At 42.1% G+C, this 23,735-nt stretch overlaps 1 protein-coding gene across 3 annotated transcripts in view; it reads right to left on the reverse strand.

The window, feature by feature from the left end:
* Window positions 1-23,689, reverse strand: part of ATXN3 (ataxin 3) — a 32,492-nt gene extending 8,803 nt beyond the window's left edge. The window contains exons 1-10 of one of the 3 annotated variants that reach the window (XM_024567700.3): window positions 23,606-23,689; window positions 16,464-16,628; window positions 16,159-16,203; window positions 11,853-11,938; window positions 11,408-11,474; window positions 8,766-8,853; window positions 8,232-8,364; window positions 7,743-7,909; window positions 6,279-6,375; window positions 337-455 (exon numbers count right to left, since the gene is read on the reverse strand). In XM_024567700.3, the coding sequence (XP_024423468.1) occupies window positions 337-455; window positions 6,279-6,375; window positions 7,743-7,909; window positions 8,232-8,364; window positions 8,766-8,853; window positions 11,408-11,474; window positions 11,853-11,938; window positions 16,159-16,203; window positions 16,464-16,628; window positions 23,606-23,629 (991 nt within the window). In that variant the 5' untranslated portion in view covers window positions 23,630-23,689. The remainder of the gene's footprint in view (window positions 1-336; window positions 456-6,278; window positions 6,376-7,742; window positions 7,910-8,231; window positions 8,365-8,765; window positions 8,854-11,407; window positions 11,475-11,852; window positions 11,939-16,158; window positions 16,204-16,463; window positions 16,629-23,605) is intronic. The other 2 variants (XM_024567701.3, XM_071222076.1) reach the window with 2 other exon arrangements.
* Between the last annotated feature and the right edge of the window lie 46 nt (window positions 23,690-23,735).

Here is a 23,735-nt window from a genome sequence, read left to right on the forward strand (position 1 = left end):
CTGTTCTTACTTAGACTGCACTCAGGTGGTTTTCCTTTTCCAGGGGATAAAATGCATTTATACCCTACCTGGTAATATCCACTATCTCTGAGGAACTTTCCTAGAATGTACTAACGACTCACAACGTTGCAGGCATCGTTTGTAACTTTAAAGCGAAACATTTCTTGAGCGCTCTCCTCTGTCAGCCCCTTAATCCAGGGCAATTGAGACAAGTTCATTCAAAGTTTCAATACAGTTAAAGGAGAAGAAAACAGCCTCCAGAGCCAAAATCACATAGAGCCCGTGTGTCAAGCAGAGTGTGCGGTAGGTAACCGTGACGCGTGGGCAGAGGCATACCCAGATCACCGCCCAGTGCTCCTGAACTCGTGGTGGGCGTTTCAGACGGGTGCGAAAGCTGTCCTGGTGGATCCCGCTGCTGCTGCTGCTGCTGCTGCTGCTGCTGCTGCCGCTGCTGCCTGGAACATGCAAAAGAGAATGCACATTAAAAAAACCCAAAAATAAAAACACGCCATGAGAAACACTATTCCTTGGAAAAGAAATGGTTCCACAAGCCACTGGCATGACCACCACCAAAGAATGCAAGAGCTATGGGTCTGATGTATGTATTAGTTGGAAGTATCGCTGTGCCATCCTAGGAAACCTAGACATAAAATTTGCATTTATCAGAGAAACTGACCGGTAGGTACTTTTACCACAAAATAACACATTGTACAAAAGGGTTCACTGGGAGCTATTTTTATACAAATATGTTGGTTTATAGATCCTTAATATTGTGGGAGTGAAAATAAACACGCTTAAGGGGAAACAAAGCACCCCAAATTACAGTGTGAGTTAACACGATCCTTCCATGGCTGCTCCCTCCTGCGTTCAGATCTGAGTTCCAGTACCTCCTCAGACACGGTGCCTGCCCACCCTCCTCAAGCAGCCTCCGGGCATTCTTACTGTCTCATCACTTCATTCTAACTTTCAGCATAAGTTTACCAGCATCTGGTACCTCCTGTCCGTCTCCTTCTGTAGAGAGTGAGCTAACAAGGGCGCACACCTTATCTTGTACGTTGCCCAGTGCGTAAAACTGTGCCAGTCACACAGTAGGCATTCACCAAATACTCGATGAGTGAAAGAAAGGAAAACTATTTAACATACATAATCAAGGTTCTGTAATAGCTATTTGCATTAAAATAAGTTCTCCCTGCGTATTTTTAAGCAGGAAAAACAATGTCACAAAACATTTAAACATGATGGTTATGATGTAATATGTAGAGCTTTGTACTTAGAAAATAGACACTGAGATGTAGTAAGAAATCCTGTCTGCAAGTTATTCTCAAACGGTTCAGGAATGTCAACAACTGGAGAATCTGAGCGAAGGGTATAGGAGCCCTGTGAACTACTTCTGGTTTTATATGTATTTAAAATGATTTCATATGTACACACATGGGCTAAAATTTAAAGAACTTAAAAACAGCTGACAATCTGAGAAGCCACAGCTTTCAAAAAATGCATGAGGATCTTTAAGGAACCAGAATTTTTAAATTATCAGTAACACTATTAACAGAATAGCACATTTTTTTTCCAGAGTCCCCCTTAATCTTGTGTTTGAAATAGGAGCGACCAAGAAAACTCCACCAGCGGGAGTCGCGCTGTCTCCCTGCTGGCCTTTGGGCCAGCACACCGGCTCTGGCGTGCGCAGCTGGCAGCGTGTGCGTGGTGGCGTGCTCCCACCAGCCCAGCTCGACTCTGGAACGTGGGACGAGGAAGGCTGTGCGTTAGGTGGACTTGCTGGCACATCAGATTTCTCTCCGGACCTCTTCCTCCTCCACACAGGGAAATGTGTCAGAGTGCAAGGTGACAGCGATTTTAGAGGGGTAGCTTTTATTCTACTTTAAATTCATGAAAAGTGAGAAGTGAATGAACTGCCGACCTGGAAACAACTCTGACACCTTCGACGTGTGATGATCCTGAGGGACAGAATGTGTCCGGAGAGCACTCGGCAGCCACGCCCACTGTGCCTTCTCCTGTGCCTTCAGGATCTCGGAGTCCAGAGAGCTAAAAACGACACGTCTTAAAACACCGTGTACCCAGGATTCAGGAAACCGATTGCGCACTCCCAGGAGCTTTGAAAGGGCAGAACAGGGGAAAGAGGCATGGCCACACTCCTGCTGTTGTTCTCCGTTAGCAAGTGACGTCATGAAGAAGCCAGCCCCAGAATTTGGCTTCGTGGCAGCTGCTGGGGGGCCAGACTCCTCCTGTCCCCACATCTTCACGTCTAGGTGACCGATGGCAGCGTCCTGACCCGAGCATCGCCGCTCTGGCAGTGCACTGCGTTCTTAAACTCAGTCTCCTGACTCGCCATCATCCCAGCCTGGGCAGTGGTCGCCGCTCTTCAAACACGTTGGAATTCCGGAGGCATGGACCACTGCCTGCATTCCCGCTCTTCCTGAGAGTGTAGAAGGCTTTAACTTCTGTATTCAATACTTTTGTGCTTAAAACACCTCTAGTAGGTTATGTTCCTTAAACTGAACCCTGACAATGGTGGCTCAGGTATCAGGCGACCAAAAAATCATGGTGATCAACCACCATGAAAACAGTGCCCGTTTCCCCCTTGTTGGGAAACACTTTCCAAGTGATAGAAAGAAGGAATCGGCATCATTTCTGAGTCACCCCTGTGAGAAGATGTTACAGTTCACGAAACAGTTTTACACACCTTGCCTAATTTATACGCTCAGAGCATGTGAGTTAAGGCAGGTTTTGCAATGACACAGCCGACATAAGTTCTGCTTGGAGTTTTATGGTAGGTAAAATGGAATTAGAGATTACTACTGAGAAAACAGCTATGAAAATATTTAACTCTTACTCGTAATGTATACATTTGTACAGGTAGATTTTTTAAAACAGTTTCTTTATGCTTCTTGCATGAATATTGTGGTTACTTCATTAAGTGTGAAGCTTTAAGTACTGTACCAAAAAACCCCCCACAAACGTATAAATTTGAATGAAAGACAAGTTAGCACCAGGGTCGGTTTGGAGAGGGTCAGAAGAAAGTTAGCTCGATAACCTTATGGCTACGCTCCCAAAGATGGAAGCTACAGAGAGAAAGACCCTCCTAGGCTTTTGATCAGAAATTCTAGTGAAAGGTAAACACACTGGAACCTCGGTTCTCAATCAAAATTCATTCCAGAAGGCTGTTTGAGAAACAATTTCTTCCAAAACTGAATCATACTCATCCTCGCTCATTCTCTCCCTTGTTTGTTGCCTGAGAGGCTCGTGATTGATCATACAGATGTCAGCATGAACGGAATGTGTGCGTGTGGGGGGAACCAGAGTGTTGTCTGACGCCGAAGACGATTTTTCTGTGCACTTGGTTGAGAACTGAACTGTTCGAGATGGCAGACGCTCGAAAACTGAGGTTTGACTGTGTAGTGGTTTCTCAGGTCCTTTACTAGTGAGTGAGCCCTACAAGATTCTGAATGTGAGCCAATGTTAACAAGACACACCGGGAAGTTAGCTCGTAAGTCTTCTCAGCAACGTGAGACTCTAAATAGTCTCTAGTTCTCCTTAAGTTCCCATCAGTACTTTTCAGGTCAAACCAGAGGATGAAAAGCTGAAGCTGGAAACCATCACTGCACACTCCTCCCCAATCACCACTCTCCAACACGAAGGAGCCACACCGACGCTCAATCACTCCAAAAGTTGACTAAAACACCTGCATTATTACTGGCATTGTGCTTGTTATAGTCTATTTAGCCATGGTGGACCGTTACTGCATTATTCTTTCTACTCTAAAAACTTTATTGTACTGGAAGCTCCACATTTGTTATCCAAAAAATCTTTTAAAAAATTTAAATAAGAGGGATTTGCTTTTATACTTTAAAGATGCTTTCCTTTTCTTAGATGTATTTGTGAATTTTGTAGATTCTCTATAAAGTATGTCTGCTTGGACAATTTTATTCTGGCAAAAAACAGAGTCTGAAAAGAACACAGTAGAAGTTATCACTTGGAAACTGTTCTGGCAAGCAGTCAGAAATCTGTACCAAGGCCTTAAAAATGTTCATGTACTTTAACCTAAAAATCTGACATCCTCAAACTATTAGAAGGAATAATGCAAGATTTAAGGGATAGAGTTATTAGTACAAGGATAATTTGTTGTACTATTAACTACAATAGCAAAAATAAAACGTCCATATGTAAACTGATATATACATTCATTTTATGAAATACCATGTATTCTATTGATCAATACAAAGAATACTTACTCTCATGGGAAAATGGGTATAACTAATATGTATGTGTCTGTGTATCCAGAAGATGGTGTACCAAAATACTAACATCAGTTATTAAAGGATAGTAAGATTAATCCTGGCTCGTGTGGCTCAGTGGATTGAGTACCAGCCTGTGAACCGAAAGGTAGCTGGTTCTACCCCAGTCAGGGCACAGGCCTGGGCTGTAGGCCAGGTCCCCATTTGGGGATGTGTGAGAGGCAATTGAGTGATGTGTCTCTCACACATCGATTTTCTCTCTCTTCCTCCCCGCCTTCCCTTCTCTCTAAAAATAAGTAAATAAAATGTTTGAAAAACAGATAAGATTATATTTTCTTTTAAGCTTGATATGTCTTAAAAGAAGTTTTCTAGGATATTTTTTTTAATTTACCATTTTAACCACTTTTTCTCAAATATTTTATTTATTTATTTTTAAAGAAAAGGGAAGGGAAGGAGAGAGGGAGAGAAACATCAATGTGTGGCTGCCTCTTGCACACCCCCTACAGGGGACCTGGCCTGCAACCCAGGCATGTGCCCTAACTGGGAATTGAACCTGCCACCCTTTGCTTTGCAGGCCCACACTCAATACACTGGGCTACACCAGCCAGAGTAGGCAATGAACTTATATCTAAGTTATTTTTAACACTAACTAGATATTTGACATTATCAAATTACCATTAATAATTATCACTTGATAATTACTAATATTATTGTATGACAACAGCATTTGGTTTTGTTTAAAAAAATAGCCCACATATTTTAGAGACACATACTGAAATAAATATAGATAAAATGACATGATGATTTAGATTTGTTACAAAATAACCCCAGTGTGGGGGTGGAAGAGTGAAGAGCATGGGAGAACGGGGCATAAAAACAAGACCAGTCATGTGCTGATGTTTGTTAAATCTGGGCTCATTATGCTGGTTTCTCTTTTATACAAGCTTTAAATTTACTGTATTTAAAAAATAAAGATTAATTTTAAAATTTAAAAGGAAGTAAAAAGCACTGATAAGCACTATTTTGAAATTTTATATAATTAAATCCATTACTCTATCACTGAGTAAAGACTGGAAATATCTCACATTAAGAGGTTGTCAGTTGATCAGAATTTCCTTCACATACTTCTGAGTTGTGACTTAAAAAAAAAACCAGAAAACAAAGTAAACATTATCTTCATTTCACCATCAAGCGTAAAATGCTTCAATATCTGAAACACCACTAACTACTGCCAATTAAGATGCTCCTCAGCATCTTAAGATGCTCCTTAAGGAGCCCAGGTGTTGACATGTGAGAATATGTGTATCTTAGAACTGATGAAACATGGTAAATGAACAGGCCAGATTCGGCCACTGGCCGTTTGGTTTCTGATCTGGGATCGGAGGATCTGAATATCTGTTTTGGATCTTGTAATCTTTCAGATGAGTTTTTACCATTAAGAAAAGAAAAAGGGAAGAAGACTTGTGAATGATAGTTGCTGGAAACAATGGTATTTTTGTGGGGTAGAATTTCTATTTTAAGAGTACTTTTTATAAAGCTGGGTACACAGTTGGGTTTTCGGAGCTGCTGGTCTGCCCTCACTGATGGCCCCGAAGCACCACGGCTCGAGGGGCAAGGAGCAGAGTGCGCAGCCAGCATCTCTGTCGGGGGGAAGGGCTCGGCGGGATTACGTAACCAAGAATCATATTCGAAGGATCATTAGGCATCACTCTCACCATGACCCAATTCCATTTTCCTTTCGACGACTACAATTTTACAGGGCTTCCTTGCCTCTAGTTCATGTAAATTTAACTAGCATGGGGGCGAAGTTTTCCCCCAAAACTACATTTCATTTCAGTTTATTTGTTGTGAGTTTTTAAAAAATACATTCAAATGCTCACAGGGTCAGGCAGTAACCAGTCTTTTTTTAAAAAGAGAATCCTAAATAAAATGAATAGTTTAAGCCACAGCTATAAGTTCACAACAAAGAGAACAGCCAAAGAAAATACCAAAGATGCAATTTTAATATTGTATGAACTACTTTACTTTTCAAAGTAGGCTTCTCTTCTCTTCCGTAGCTCTTCTGAAGTAAGATGGGTACCTGATGTCTGTGGAATATCTTGAGATATATTTCTGGAACTACCTGAAAACAAAAGAAAATATAACAAAAACTATCATTTTATTTACCAGGTAAAGTAACAGTATGTTTGTATTTATGTGAACAAGTTTTTAAGAAGTTTTCTTCTTGCCCTGGCCAGGTACCTCCCTTGGTGAGAGCACTGTCCCCATAGGCCAAGGTTGCCGGTTCAATCCCCAGTCAGGGCACATACATGAATCAACCAATGAACGCGTAAATAAGTGGAACTACAAATCAGATGTTTGTCTCTCTCCCTCTAAAAATCAATAGATACAAATTTAAAAAATGAGTTTACTTAAAAATATTCTGCGAGTATTCTGCAAATGTAAGGAAGGCTCTGAGAGCCCTCAGGGAAAATCTGAACGAGGCAGTTCAACTCTAACTTGTGTCCAGTGCAACCAAAGCTGTTACCCGGATGTCGCAGCAGCTGTGAGGACTGAAGTCCAACAACCAGCGTGGAAGGAGGAGGCACGAACAGCACCCCAGTGTGCTCTCTGGAACTTACTAGACATCAAACTACCCTTTCAAAGGCACAGCATTCCCGAGAAGCCAGCTTAAAGTGGATGACCACGAAACAATCCATTCTCTATGCTCCTTCGTCCTCAAAGTCTGGGTCCTGCCACGACTTCAGCATGTTTCTACGCTCTCATTTACCGCGCCAACCAGCGACTTCCCACAGGTTGTGAAATGAAGTGGTAAGAAGAGTGAATTACCCCAAAAGATCTAAAATTATAAAAGCTGATGTCTGCCATTACTTCAATTTTAGGTATGTAAGAAATTCAACGAATAATTCCATTGGAAAATAGGAAGGCAAAATCACGTTAATTAGATAAAGACAGAACGATCAGAAGAAACTCCTCAGGCTCTCATGAAGCCACTCTGTGCTACCCCCAGACATTTCCCAGGCCTGGATTCCCCAGGGGCTACGTCTACACGCCCCTCTGCTGACGGGCTGTCCTCACTGCAACAGCAGGCCCCCTGAGCGGCACCTGAGCTATAAATTGCACAGACACCGATGTCAGCGTTCGGTAAGGCCAACTTATGTCCTTGTCCAGGCCTTCCTTTGTGTCCAACAACACACACATTTATGCAGCAGCTGCTCTGGGAAGAGACCCCGCACTTTTGCCCATGAAGATTAACTTCAGTTTATTGCTGTGTTAGTACTATAATCAAGTGGAATAACCAGAAATAAAAATAAAGGAGTCCTAGAGTAACACAGGTGGGAAACTACAAGAACAGCTGACTGTGCAGAGCCACTGCTTCTTCAGTAACTGTCAGGCTGTCCAACAACTCCTCACAGTTCACCCCGGACACGGAGCATGATCTGAATCGATTCTTCAACACGGGAAAAAACCACGACAGAATGTCTATACCTTGCATACTGAGCTGAATAGCCCTGCGGAGATCTGCCTCTTCATCTTCCATGTCGATCTGTTGGCGACTCAGTGCCAGAGCCCGCCGCAAATCCTCCTCGTCTTCATCTAACACCCCTGACCCATCATTGGCTTCTAGCACTTGTTCCAGGTCGGCCTTCTGGACTCTAAAGAATGAAATCACTGATCGTGACTGCAGGCCAGTCTTACAGGCATTTATAAACTGAAGATTTTGTGTAAGTCAAAACTTACACGTTTTCTTGCAGATTAGGTCTAATATAAAGATTGTGTTGTGATGTGACTCTAAGTTAATATATTTAAGTAATTCGAAGAGTTCATTCAAATTTGCACCAATAAACTTGACTAAAATACATGGGTCTAAAAAAAAAATCACCAATAATAAAACGACCACCCACTCCGTGTCAGCACGAACATTTAATTCATATAGTGAAATGCTATCAAATATTCCACAACGCGAGTTCACTTCACCTCTGTTCTTTCAGCTGCGCTAGTTCCTCTCCAATAAGTTTTGGTCGATGCATCTGCTGGACCCTGATCATCTGCAGGAGTTGGTCAGCTTCACAATCTGGCAGATCACCCTTAACAACAAATATAGAATAACCTAAAAAAAAGGCAAAAATAAACTAAAACAGCTAGTTAGAGATTCAAAATCAATTAAAAATGACTGTAGCTACAGAGGCAGCATGGCATACAATGGTGGAAAGAATATGAATTGAGGCCCTGGCTGGTGTGGCTTAGTGGATTAAGTGCTGGCCTGTGAAACAAAGGGTCACCAGTTCGATTCCCAGTCAGGGCTCATGCCTGGGTTGCAGGCCAGGTCCCCAGTGGGGGGAGCATGAGAGGCAACCACACATTCATGTTTCTCTCCCTCCCTTCCCCTCTCCCTAAAAATAAATAAATAAAATCTTTAAAAAAGTAGCACTCTTACACTCACATCTAATGAGTTAGTTTTATTCAGCTACTTTGAAACATAACATTATAAAATTTTCCATTTTAACTTACCTTCCTGTTGTAATTGAGCCAAGAAAAGTGCAAGGTATGTGTCTGATATTAATTCTGGACCCGTCAAAAGAGAATTCAAGTTGAACCACTGGAAAAAAAATTGCCAATGTCTAAGTTAGTGTACATTATAATTAATAAGGATGTTTCACATGTTAAGAATAAATATAAACTGTCTAAACTTAGTAAGGCTGTCTAAACAGTGAAAATACATCAAACTAAGATTTTCTAAAAGTAAATAAATGTGATTTTTAAAACCTGAAATAGAATGATTTACCACTATTAAATGTTTTTTTAAAATAAAAGTTTGTTTTAAGCCATAAACTTTAAATCCCCCCAAAAGAAACTGATAGTACTTTAAATTATCTTTATTAATAACTATAATTAAATCTTTTTTCAAAGTATGCCTAAGAAAACCCTAATATAATCACACTATATTGATGCGGAAGAAAAATGACAACTACACAAAGTTTTCCTACTACTGATCATTTTGGTCAAAGACTTCAACTGTGAGAAGACCAGTCTATACCAGGAGAAATTTAAATCACCAACTCATTTTGAAAAGACCACTAAAGCCACTATTGCATGTAATTAACATCATCTAGTCACTGCTTCATAGGAGCCCTAATTTAACCTACGAGGGACCTCAGACAAGAGAGTCAGTAGTGAAAAATACAATTGTAGACAAAAATATAAATTACAGCTAAAGATTAGCCAACATTTGACATTTCCTGTCTTTGTCAAAGATAATTTAAAATGTGAAAATACAATTTTGAAGAACTAAGATTTTAAAAACCTCTCAAAATAACGATATAAATTTACATGCAAATCAATACAAAAGAACTTCCCAAATCCAAGCCGTCAGATCTTAAAAAAACAATAAATGGATTACTATATACACAAAAAGTGAAGAATAAGTGATCATAATTTTCAAAGACATAAATGGAACCTAGAGGTGATGGTCCCCAGTGTCCTGCCCTCGCTCTTCCCTAGAGTCGATTCCCGTTTGGGTCACCCTCTACTCTACCACATCTCCTTCACCTTACTTGCTTAGCTGAGTTCCTCAGGAGGGACCTTAAGAAATTTAAGCTCTGGCTGGTGTGGCTCAGTTGACTGAGTGCTGACCTGCGAACCAAAAGGTCGCTGGTTCAATTTCCATTCAGGACAGATGCTTGGGTTCTGGGCCTGGTTCCCAGTTGGGGGAGTGCGAAAGGCAACTAACTGATGTTTCTCTCCCTCTCCTTCTCCCTCTCTTCCACCATCCCCAAAACTAAATAAATACAATCTTAAAGTAAGGACATAACCATTCAAGATGAAGCTGCCTTTAGGCAGCTGAGTTAGAAGATAATAGCAATGTTTTTTTGTTTTTGAATTATCTTTTATTGAATTAATTCAATGTACTCTTTCTTGACTTCATTTCCTTGTTGTATTATTTTTAAAAACAGCTTTACTGAGGTATAATAGGCATGCAATAACCTGTACATATTTAAAGTGCACAGTTTGAAAAGTTCTAACACACACATACACCCATGAACCCATCACCACAACCAAAGAGTGAACGCCCTCATCACTGCCGAGTCCCTGTGCCCTGGAACCGCCTCAACCTCTCTGCCCTCCTCATCCCCTGGCAACCGCTGCTTGACCTGCTGTCTATCAGTACAGGTGAGTTTGCATTTTCTACACTTTCACATAAAAGGAACCATACAGTGGGTAGTATTTTGTATCTACCTTTCACTGAGCATTATTATTTGGAGATCACCATGTTGTTGCACGCATCAATAGTTAATTCCTTCTGCACTGGCTGGTGTGGCTCAGTGGACTGAGTGCCAGCCTGTGACCCCAAGGATCACTGGTTCTATTTCCAGTCAGGGCACGCGCCTGGGTTGTGGGCCAGGTCCCCAGCAGGGGGCACTCGAGAGGCAACCACACAGTGATGTTTCTCTGCCCCTCTTTCTCCCTCCTTTCCCCTCTCTAAAAATAAAAATAAATAAAATCTTTAAAAAAATAGTTAATTCCTTATTATATTAGCCCACTTTCATTAACACTCATTCAAAGATTCAAAATTCTAAAAACAGACTTCAAATAATTGTTTCAAAAATATAACTGTGTACAAGGATCATGGGTAATTATTTCAAAAAATAACATTTTAGGTACATTTCTTGATCTTAAAAAATGCTTCCTCAAGATATATCCCATGTTCTTTTTTCTTTGTAATAGAAATGATTTTATGGGGATATACGTATTACGTGGCAGTTTGGAATATGAAGAACTTTGTTATGCTAAAGCAAACGTGATTAAAAACCTTTACTCCGACACTTTCACTTCCAGGCTTTGTAGCGCTACTATGCTAAGTACAAATCTGTTAATGGAATAGTTGACTGACAAAACATTTGTCACATAAAACCCACTTAAAAGTAACCACGTTTGCCATTGTCCTAAATATTTTTTTCTTATGATACAGAAAAACTGCATATGATTGTCACAAATACATGTATAAGGCAAACTGATACTGTCTTTTAAAACAGGAAATTTCTAACTATGCCACCTACACATGACTGATGAATTTCTTCATCTAATCCTTTACATTTTAGTTGCAAATGAAGTGTGGAATGAGAAAAATGACAAAGAAGGAGGAGAAACATTACCTGTTTTCCTAATTTTCTAACTGTAAACCAGTGTTCTTTATAATTGCATATAAATGATCTTTCATTTCTAGAAAAGGAAAAAAAAATAGAGACCCAACATTAAGTTTGTCTACCAACAAGGGTTATGCAAAACTTGTAATTTCAGATTGTGTCCACGGCTAAGTATCACTGATGTTTACAAAGCACACCAGAGCGAATCCGAGCGCGGATCTGAGACGCTGTGCAAACAACGGCGTCACACGACACCCAAGGAGCAGCTCGGTGCCCAGACACTGTGCTGCCAGGACGGCTGAGGGCACATGGACGCCCCAAAAGGTGGAAAGAGACGGGCACAGGGCACATCCAAACAAAGGCATTCAACATATATTTTTCTCCTTTAAGAAATGATAACTTTAAAAGTCAAATTTAGGAAAAGAAACGTAGTAAAAGCAAAATAAAACCTTACATGGGATCAATCCCAAGCCTCTGATACTCTGGACTGTTGAACAGGATTAGTTCTAAACCCCAAACTTTCAAGGCATTGCTTATAACCTGTTAAAAAAAACAAACAGCAATTTCTCATGAGCTAAACTGTTCAGTTTCAAATTTAAGTAGGGAAAGCCATGTTAGCTGTGCAAACAATTGTACTTCATACACCAATTTCTCCAGAAGGCTATGATTTTTAAAAAGTGTGTGTAAGACATACCACTACATCTATAAATCACATACAAATGTAGCATTTTAAAAAATGCTTCTAGGGACTTACAGTCAAATGGTGGCATAGGTAAACACGCTCGCCTCCTCGTACAACCACATGAAAATTACAACTAAAATACAGAACCACCTTCACTCAGAACCATCAGAAATCAGGCTGAATGAAGTCTGACAACTACGGAATTAAAGATCCCACATCCATCCAGACTGGTAGGAGGGCACATACGCAGAACAGGCTGGTCTCACACCCACATGTGGTGGATAAAAATTCGGGAGGGATATCTCAGAAGTGAGGTCTCCCAGACCCACACCAGGCCCCCCAGCCCAGGGTTTCAGAGCCAGGAAGATAAGTTCCTATAACTTCTGGCTGCAAAAACCAGCAGGGATAGAGTCAGTGGAAGAAACTTCTGGAGTCCCAAGCAGTTTCCCTTAAAGGACCCACACAGAGAGACTCACTCCCTCTGAGCTCCAGCACCAGGGTAGCAGCTTAAAAGGCACCAGTGACATACAGGGAGGAAGTGAAGAGACTGGCATAAAGGCGAGAGCTGGTGGGCAGAAGCCACTGCCCCTTTTTTGAGCCTTCCCTCAACAGGGCTACAGAGCCAGCAGGCTAGTGCCATACCTGAGACTCCACAACCTGACTAACACTGCTTACCCTGCCCTGGAGATCCTCAAAGACTGTCCCACCCAACTGAAGGGCCCACCCAAGCTGTTCTTCCATATAATGACTGGTTTTGGCTCAGGCTGGACAACTTCCTAAATCCTCTCAAATAAGCAACAGCTGGCCTCAGTGAGCTCCGGGCCTGGCACTAGCAGCAGCCAGCCGAGATTCACAGCTTGGCTTTGCCTGGGAATCTCCAAGTAGCAGCCATCTCAGATCGCTTTACAGCTCAGGCAGGGTGGCCCCAGACAAAACACAGGTAGGGGCTGACCTTGGCCTGCACCACCTGGGAAACCCTGGAGACTGCACACCCAGTGGACAACTACAGACCACACTGGAGCACCACCACCCTGCCCCTGCACAGCTGATCTCCACCCAGGGCGGAGGTTGGTGGTCAGTGGTTACAGCCAGTCCTTGCAGCTGACCGGCCTGGGTAAATCCCTCCCATTGACCTGCCAACAGCAACCCAGGCTCAACTATAAGAGAAGGGTGTACTTGGCCCACACGAAGGGCACACCTCGAGTACCCAGCTTTGGTGATAGAGGAGGTTGTGCCACTGTCCCTACTGGACACACCTACTTATTAGGCCACACTACCAAGACACAGAGACATAGCAGCTCTACCTAATACACAGAAACAAACACAGGAGAAGACAAAGAAACATGGCCCAAACAAAAGAACAGATCTAAACTCTAGAAAAAGAGCTGAACAAAATGGAGAGAAGCAATCTATCAGAATTCAAAACACCAGTTATAAAGATGCTCAAGGAACTTAGTGAGAACCTCAATAGCATGAGAAAGACCTAGTCAGAAACGAAGGATACACTAATTGAAATAAAGAACAATTTACAGGGAAGCAACAGTAGAGAGGATGAAGCCGAGAATTAAATCAATGATTTGGAACATAAGGAAGCAATAAACAACCAATCAGAACAAGAAAAAAGAATCCAAAAAAATGAGGATAGTGTGAGCAGCCTCTGGCACAGCTTCAAGAGGTCCAATGTTCGCATCACAGGGGTGCCAGAAGGAGAGGAGTGCAAGATAATGGAAATCTATTTGAAAAAACAATGAGAGAAAATTTCCCTAATTTGGTGAAGGAAATAGACATGCAAGTCCAGGAAGCAGAGAGAGTCCCAAACAAGATGGATGCGAAGAGGCCCACACCAAGACACATCATAATTAAAATGCCAAGGGTTAAAGAGAAAGAAAGAATCTTAAAAGCAGCAAGGGAAAACAAGTCACCAAATTTTGCCATGTATAATGCGCTCCTGTGTATAACGTGCACCCACCTTTTTTGCCCAAGCTTTCAGGAAAAAAAACCTTTCATTTCATTTTTTAATTCAATTTTGTATTTATATTTAGAAACAAAAGCAACTATCGTATTCCAGGGTATTATTTTGCATACAGATATTGTTATTGCTTTCTAGAGTTATACTTTTAACACATAAGCATAAATAAAAGAATTAAAAACACCTATAAAGATAAGGAATTAGTACTACCCCTGTATAATGAGCATCCTTATTTTTCCTTCAAAAATTTGGGTAAAAAAAAGTGAGCATTATACACAGCAAAATACCATAGTTACCTATGGGGGAGTTCCCATAAAACTGTCAGCTGATTTCTCAAAAGAAATGTTGCAGGCTAGAAGGGATTGACAAGAAATATCCAGTCATGAAAAGCAGGGACCTACTGCCAAGAGTGCTCTATCCAACAAAGCTATCATTTAGAATCAAAGGGCAGATAAAGAGCTTCCCCGACAAGAAAAAACCAAAGGAGTTCATCATCACCAAAACATTATCATGTGAAATGTTAAAAGGACTTTTTTAAGAAAAAGATTAAAACTATGGGCAATAAATACATATCTATCAATAACTGAATCTAAAAAACAAACTAAGCAAACAAGAACAACAGAGACAGAATCATGGATACGAAGTGGGTTTTGATGGTTGCCAGATGGGAGACGGGTGTGAGAAAAGGGGTGAAGAGGTGAGGGGATTAAGAAGTACAAAGGGGTAGTTACAGAATAGCCATGGGGATGTACAGTACAGTGTAGGAAATGAAGCAGTCAAAGAACTTTTATACCCATGTCCCATGGACATGAACAAATGGTGGGGGAACTGCCTGAGGGAGTGAGGGGTGCTGGGTGAAGGGGAAAAAAAAAAGAGGGAAAAATTGGGACAACTGTAACAGCATAATCAATACAATGTAATTTTTAAAATAGTACTTCTTAACACTAGGTTTCTGGGATATTCTAGGGATCCACACACTTCTCAGATGAAACGGCCTCAAAAATTCAGATGCACAGTCTATCCATAAAGTGCATTCTTAAAACTAGTCCTCTCTCTATATATATGATAATTTGGCTGATACGTGTCCTGCTGTAGAAAAGTTGTATTTCAACCCACCACCTGATGTGTCAGTAATAGTGATGATTATATGCCTATTAAATTGAGTTATTTCTAGGGACTTAAAGTGAAGTTTTTATAGGTTTTAAACTTCTGTTATCAAATGTATGTAATTTTAGAAGAAAACAAAAGATAATACTGATTATTTCAAACTGTCTGGAAATAAAATGGAGAGTTCTAAAAATTCACTACCTACCCTCCAAGGTAGCCAACAAAGAAACAAGCGCACTTGCTACCAGCAGACAAAAGTGGAGGCAACACAGTGGGCAAATGCGAATCAGCACCAAGGGCAGCGCTACGCCCGGGAAATGGCGAGAGCCAGGCCCCCTCACATCTTGGATCTTCGCCTGTGGTAGCTGTTACCTGGAACAGCGCTCGGGGAAGCACTGAATGGAAATGCTGGTGAATGAGGAGTCCAGGACAGCACAAGGGGAACGCAGGCAAAGACTCCTGCAGACACAGGTCCCTCAGGAGAGGTTCCGAAAGAACTCCAGATACACCTCCCAGGCGTTAGAAACAGAATGAGCGGCCTACAGATCAAAGAATCTCACAGGCAACACAGCTTCCTATATGTTATAAATGAACAAAAAGCATAGTCACAGAGCATCATAAAAGAATCTAGCCCCGGCAGGCTGATTTAAAGGGAAGGCAGCAAGGTGTTGCATTTTTCTCAAATTTACACAAGTGATAGTAAGTTTAAAAGGCTCTGACTTATTAGAATTAAGGTTATTAGTATCCACAAGCAAATTAAATAATCGTTTCAAAAAACTCTACCCTAAATTGAAGACTCTACAATCCTAACGTTCACGTTTATCTATAGAAAAACTTACTACTTTGGAATACAATCTTACCTCTTAGACACAATCTATTGAAGGAACTTCTGGGGGTCACATCATTATAGTGACTGTTAAAGATACTCATATCAATCATACCCTGAGCTTAAACAAAGCCTAGGACAAAAACAACACATAGCACTTGCTTATGACTACTTACTTGAATAGAGAAAAAACCACTATCATCCATATTTCCAGAAGGCTGCTATTTGATTTGGATAGGTAGTTGAGGCAGGGTTTGAGGGTGGAGAGAGAAAGAAAAACTGTTATTAGTGTGCATATTTAAAATAACATCTAATGCATTCCCATTTAGAAAGTCAAGAGCAAAGTAATAATTAACAGGTCAGATCCCGATAGGAAGAATGGTATGTTCTCTTCTAAACAATACTCACGTTTTTCCTTTTTTTTTTTTCAATACCCACATTATTTTTTTAAAAAGCAACTGGATGAGTTTAAGATCGGTACCTGCAAAAACGTGCGATAGTCTTCGCTAGTAACCCCGCCTTCTGCCATCCTCAGCCTCTCCTCTTCGTCTAGCTGGTGTGCGATAGAGGACAGCTCCACAGGGCTAAAATACTCTCCTTGCAACAGATTGTTCAAGCAGTGCTGGGCACAGAGTGAGCCTTCTTGCTAGTATTTCCGGAAGAAAAAATCCCAACGTGATTTGTTAAACAGATTTGCACAGTGTCTTTCCTCAGAGAGGAATTTAATCATTAACTTCTTAACACTGTCAAAAACTGGACCTTTCTAGCTTGAGAAAACAGGACTAACATAAGGCACATGCATTTTCATTTGACATTTATTTTATTAATCCTATCACTAATGAAACTACAATAATTTAGCTGTATGATCAAAAACTTAAGAATGATTTATACTAAACAAACATCTACGTGAAAGGTTTTCTTAGGCTCCGCCGAGAGTAAAGGCCAATCATCTCCGTGGAGCCTAAGAAAACCTTTCACTAGGAAATACACCAAACCTCGTATTTTATTAAAAATTTTAAGCATGTATCCTCCCTCATTTTCAGTGGCTAAAATAAATTCATCTTTAGAGATCCCATGGCAAATTATTAATGCTGAAAGGAAATTTTAATCACTAGAACATTTGTTCTTTTAACAAGACAATCTCTACTTGATCAGAATGCTTGTTCGTGTAATTTCCTATCTCAAGAATTGATACACGTACGGAAAATTCTGTTCTTACTGAATTTTATGTCACTGAGTTGCTACTGAATGTTACTGAAGACTTGCAGTTACAGAGTTGAGGCTTTCTTCCGGGAACTCAAGATAACATACACAGTAAGACTGACCAAAAGCATCCCTGGGGCTCACCTCCGGACAAGCTGAACAAGGGGGAGGCCTCCAAGCTCAGCTCCCCGAAGGATCATTGACTTCCTGCTACGGGGTGAGGGAGTGCGACTTCCCACGGGCCCCAGGGTCTGCTGCAGGTGCTGGGCAGCTGCCTTCCTCACACATACGGCAATCCAGATCCAAATCCAGACTGCCTGGCACTGAGAAGCCTACTCATCACCCCTCTCCAACGATGCCCTCCCAAGCTTGCCTTATAAGCAGAGAGATTTGCGGGTGAAGGAAATCCCTCCAGTGAACAAAGACCAGAGGTTTGCCTCTCTGTGGGATGATGGCAGAGGGGGGAATGCGTTCTTCTCCTGCTGACCCTGGCCCTGAACCCTTCCCCAGGGAAGCCTATTCCGTGGGCTGTGCGACACCTGGAGTCCGTTCTGAGCTCGGTTACACAGCAGGCAGTGACCCCAGAACAACTCCTTGCAGGACACTACTCTTCCTGGTGAATTAATATTCTAGAACAAAATTCAGCTGCTGAAGAAGATATAAGGAATACACATATAAGGAATAGGAAGGCAGGACTGAGACTGAGACAGGGGCTGAAATAAATTTATCTTCACAACCTGGTCGCTTCTAGGCCTTCTGGCTAAGGTCAAGTGCATACCCTGGTATGACGGCGAAGAGGACTTGTCTCTACCTCCTCTTCCTTCTGCTGTGTTCTCACCACCACAGAGCAACTCCCACTGAATACTACGTGCAGACGTCCTACTCTATTCCACTGAAAAACGACAGGGCAAACGGGCACGCACAAGAGGAGAGCCGAATGGCTAAAAACCACAAAAAGGTGCTCAACGTCATTACCATCCGGGAAATGTACTGAACATAAATATTAAAACCACAGTGTTACTACTACACACCCTCCAAAATGGCTAAAATATTGGAGAGGACTAAAGACATCAAAAACTATTACTTACTACTAGTGAAACTGTAAATTAGTATAACCACTTTGGAAAACTGTTTGCAGTGCCTACTAAAGGTTAACATCTACATACCCTATGATCTAGCTATTCCACTACTAGGTACAGAATGCAAACGAAGGAAATGCAAAAATATGTTCATGAAAACATGTAAAAGAATGTTCAAAAAAGCACCACTTAATTCATAATAGCCCCCAAACCGGAAACTACTGAAATGCCCATCAAAGTAGAATGTTTATGTTGTGTTATATTCACAAAGGAACAGAACATAACAATGTGAATGAATTAACTACAATTACTTTCGACAATATGGATGACTCTCTCAAACAATGTTAAAAAAAAAAAGACAGACTCAAAAGAGTACACACCACATGATTCCATTTACAAAAGTTCAAAAAGAGGCACAACTAGTCCATGATGTTAGAACTCAGGATTGTGGTTGCCCTTGCAGGCGGCAGAGGTGGGGATGGAAGAGGCCATGGGGGCACTTACAGAACTCAGGGAAATACACATCTGTGATTCGATCACAGTATTACTCATACATGTGTGTTTACTTTGAGAGAACTCACCGAGCTGCACTCTGTAGGATTTGTGTGCCCCTACATGTGTTTGATTTAAAAATTCAAACAGCCCGGGCTGGATGGCTCAGCGGGTTAGAGCTTTGCCCCAATACGCCAAGGTTGCCAGTTCGATCTCTGGTCAGGGCACATACATACAACAGCAACCAACGGATGCATAAATATGTGGAACAACAAATTGATGTTTTCTCCCTATATATAGTCAATAAATAAATACTGCAAAAATTTCAAACAAGAAAAAAGCCTCTGCTAAGATACACCTACTGCACACAGCAAGAGCTACCTAATATGGTGACCAGACAAGGACTTGTCTGGAACAGTCCTAACGCAAATTCTCTGTCCTGCTGTCAGGCCACATGCCTCCGTTTAGGGCTCTCACACTACGGTTACCATATTAAGTACTATACAAGGTCTATCTGGAAAAAGTCCAGCCATGGTTAACATAGTGAGAACGGTGTGGTGACGTCCATGGACCCTGGCAGCCAAGGAGAAGGGCCTGGAATGGGCATGCAGAACCATGAGTCAGTGGGGGTGGCAGACACCGCTGAGTGAGCATGTGTACTGTGTGGCTGTCACATTCAAAATGACTGAGGGAGGAGAGCAATGAATCTGCATCAAATTTTGCATTCAGTTTGAACATTCCTCAGCGGAAGCTAGTCGAGTGATTCAGAAGGACACAGCTATGGGCAACTGGTGACTGGCAGCTTCATCACAACGTGCCCACTGATGCATCATGTCTCGTGCAGAGTTTTTTGGTGAAACATCTGATCACCCAGGTGACTCAACCCCCCCTACAGCCCAGATTTGGTGCCCTGCGACTTCTGGCTTTTCCCAAAACTAAAATCACCTGTGAAAAGGAAGCGATTTCAGACCATGGATGAGATTCAGGAAAATATGACAGGGCAGCTGATGGTGACTGGGAGAACTATGTGAGGTCCCAAGGTGCCTGCTTTGAAGGGGTCTGGGACATCATTGTCCTATGTAAAATGTTTCTTGTATCTTCTTCAATAAATGTCTCTATTTTTCATATTACATGGTTGAATACTTTCTGGACAGACCTCATATATAGAAATAGTGACATCCAATTATTTGATTTAAAAAATGACAATTACACACTTGAGCTCTAGTTGGTGTGGCTCAGTTGATTGGCATGTCAACCCATAACTCAAGGGTTGCAGGTTCAATTCCTGGTCAGGGCACATGCCTAGGCTGTAGGTTTGGTCTTGAGTCCAGGTGTGTATGATTCCCAGTCTGGGCATGTGCGGGAGACAACCAATCAATGCCTCTCTCTCACATCAATGCCCCCCCCCTCTCTTCCCCCCCCTAAAAGCAGTGAAAAAATATCCTCAGGTGAAGATAAAAATAAATATTAAAAATAAAAAAGGAAAAACAAGCACTCGAAATCAAATCTGGTCTAAGAGAAACTGTATTGCTATAGGAACTAATATTGTTCTGTACTTCTACTATGATTTAATGGAAGGAAAGAACAAATCGTCCATTCCAAATTTAAAATCACTTTTTGAAGTCCTAAGAAGAATCAAATTCTACACGGACCAAAAAAAAAAAATTGTACACTGGCCCCTCTTAAGATTATGCAACCCCCTCTCCCCACAAACTATCCCCAGCCACTTCTTCCTTATCAAGCTTTAACTAAAGCTGAATAGAAGTTCACTCTGTTATAGTCAAAGTTCAGAGGTATTCAAATTCCATGATTTCTGGCCCAAACTTTAATGTCTTGTGATCAGAGGATAAACAGACTGCATCTCCAGTTTTACCAAGATATTTTACAAAACCACAAACGGGAACAGCACCTAATCAATTCCTCCACTGCCCTTGAAGTCCTCAGAATGAACCTGAAACTAGTTCAAACTCCCAGAGACACTACTGCCTACAAAAGAACCCAGGCACAAATTTAAGGATGTGTCGCAAATGAGCCAGTGGGGCCACCCAATCAACCCAGCAGCACTGCACCCACTCTGAGAGACAACAAGGTCCCACCTCTAATTGCAGTACAGGTTCGGCAACACAGGCATCCGAATAACAAAGGCCAGCACTTCCACGGCACAGTGAGCCAGGTAGCATTCTAGGCTCTCAGAACTCTGAGGCAAACCCTGTGATATCCTCACCGCAGAGAGGGAGAAACTACAGCAGAGAGATAATAAGCAACTTATCCAGGATCACACAGGTAGTAAAATGGCAAAGCTGGGCTCCAAATGGAGGCAGAGGCTTCAAGTCTGTGTTATTACCACTTCCTCAAGCCACTTAGGTGGAATGTGGTTATTCCTAAACCTCAAATATACTGAAGACGACAAAAGAGCGTAACAGATGTCACAAAGTCAATACTCAGAATCTTTTCAGTATTTTCACTGATTTTAATGTAATCCCAACAGGTTTCGCTACCATCCTCAGTTTACATTATGTAAAAGTGCCAATTCAGATGGCACAGTGACCTCACCAGGAGCAGTCAGCAATAGGAGTAACAAAAATGACAGAAAGCAGGCAACAGAACAAAAAACAAATCAAAACAACAGTTAGTGGCCAGTTAATATTAGGGTTCGAGTTAGGGACTGGCAAACTCTCACTCTTGAGCCAAATTCAACCTGCACCTGTAGCTACAAATGGCTTTATGTTTTCAGAGGATTGTGAAAACACACACAAACAAGAGTATGTGACACCATCCACAACCTGCAAAGCCTAAAACACTTACAGAAAAAGTTGTTTGATAAACAGCAACATATACATCTTAGCTGTTCGAAGAACTCAAGGTACTCAAATGTTTATTGAACATCTACTTTGGGTCAGGCACTATAGCAAGTACTGGTGACACAGTGGTAAACAAGTTGTTGAGTTTACCTTTTAATAAAAGGGCACTCAAAGTAACAACTCTGAATGTGGGGAAACCAACATTCCAAGCTGCAGGTCCCCTTTGCAGGCAGATACCCCTTCATGCACAGCTTCCTTAGAGCCAGAGGTGGTCCTCTGGCTCTCCAAACCCAGGATGTAGCAAAGGTTAAATAAATGTGGTGGAGGGGAAGGGAGGGTGCTGAAAAATGGCACATTCACATTCCTACAAGGGACTGTGATGAAAGCAGCAATGGGCCCTATGATTATGAGTGTTTTCCATACTCTTGAAATATGCCTGAAAAAGTTTAATTCAAGAGCCTTCATTTGCTAAGAACATGTAAGTTTATGATAAGGGTATATATATTCCTGAAGCATCTTTAAGCTTACAAACAAGCTGAGAATTGAGTGACTTCTTTCATGTAACCAGATTTTCATTAGGCCATCACTCAGCTTCCTTTCATCCCCTGGTTTAGAAGTTACCTTCACCGAAATTTAGCTAAACATAAATAACAATATTGTTAAAATATACCTTGCATAATTCCCAAGAAATGGCGTGGAAACATTTGGTCTTATACCAAAGCTTCTGAAAAATCAGTAACAAAAATACGTACATACAGGGTTCTCTTCATCCAATTCCTTAGCCAAGCAACTAAATTTCTCTTGCCCAAATTTCATCAATCATGTCAATCAAGATTAGTGATAACTACAGCAATAAGTCCTTCCTCCTGAAACATAATAATCGGTCTATTCTAGTGCCAGAACTTCTGAAATGTTTTCTCTAAAGAAAAGCACTCCATTTAACAATTTGTTTAGATTTATGCTGTGCCTCTTTAGTCTTTGATTGCTCTATTTGATGGTCGTGTATGTGAGGCTTTTTAAACACATAAATGATCACTTACAAGTATTTAACAAAACAAACCCTCTTTTCTCTTATTAAATAAGAGCCTTACCAGGAAGCAACCCTTTGAAAACATGCAACTTTTATGAAATAAGGTATCATGTGCCAAAGTCCTCCCGCGGAAGGTTTCACTGACACCCAAATGGCTTGATAATTGTACATGGGAAAAGACGAGTTTCTCCACGTGCCACAAACAGAATTTTTTCAAGTGCGTGGCCACTGAAGAATCAAAGCAAAACCAGCTGGGCGGACCGCAACACTATTACTTCAGTCCTTCCCTGACACCTATTACGAAGGCTGGTTTCCTAATCCGGAAGGATGGGCCCACAGAAAGAAACGAAACCCAAACATTTCGTAACAAAAACTCTTTAATGACTTCCCTGTTGATGGGCACAAGGGATGCCGACTTTACATCCCTCGATGGCAGGCCCTCCATGGGAGGGAGCCAAGCTCCCCGCACTCAGAGACTCTCGGACGTGGTGCAGGAGAGAGACAGGAATACAACCCCGGGGAGCTAATTGTATGGGCGATTCCAACACAGACCTGCGGAGCCCGGAGAAGGGAAAGTTAATTCTGCCAAGGGTAGGGCTGGAAGAGTCGGGAAGGATCGAGGGAGGTGTGTGAGAGGTGACTAGCTACGGATAATGGGGGGAAAGGGACTGGAGAAGGAATCCTACGGAAAGTGGGGAACCACAGAAGCAAGCCCACTGGGTGCCACCCCCTCTCCGGTGCCCCCTGGCGCCCCCGGCCCCGCCCTGCCCTCACTCCCTCCGGCTCCTGGGACTTCCCTGGCCCCGGACTCTCCGAGAATCTCGGCCACGGGCCTCACGGGCGGGTGGACGGTGCGACGGGGGCTTCGGTGAAGCTCCCATTCCAGTGAAGCTCCTCCCCCGAGGCAAGATCGGGATGGGGCCGACACGTGCCCCACCCAGCTCTCGGGGAGGGAGCGATACCGCGCCATGTCCGCCGCTGCACCGCACACAGGTAACCCCCGAACGCGGATACTCACTTTCTCGTGGAATATGGACTCCATGTTTATTTGTCTGGAGCCAACCGCCCCCGCGCCGGACCACCCCCTACTGTTCCGCCCCACCCCGGCCCCACCCCTCCTCCCACACCGGCCCCGCCCCTCCTTGGCC

Source organism: Desmodus rotundus, chromosome 7 (genome assembly GCF_022682495.2).
Source record: "Desmodus rotundus isolate HL8 chromosome 7, HLdesRot8A.1, whole genome shotgun sequence".
Lineage (NCBI taxonomy): Eukaryota > Metazoa > Chordata > Mammalia > Chiroptera > Phyllostomidae > Desmodus > Desmodus rotundus.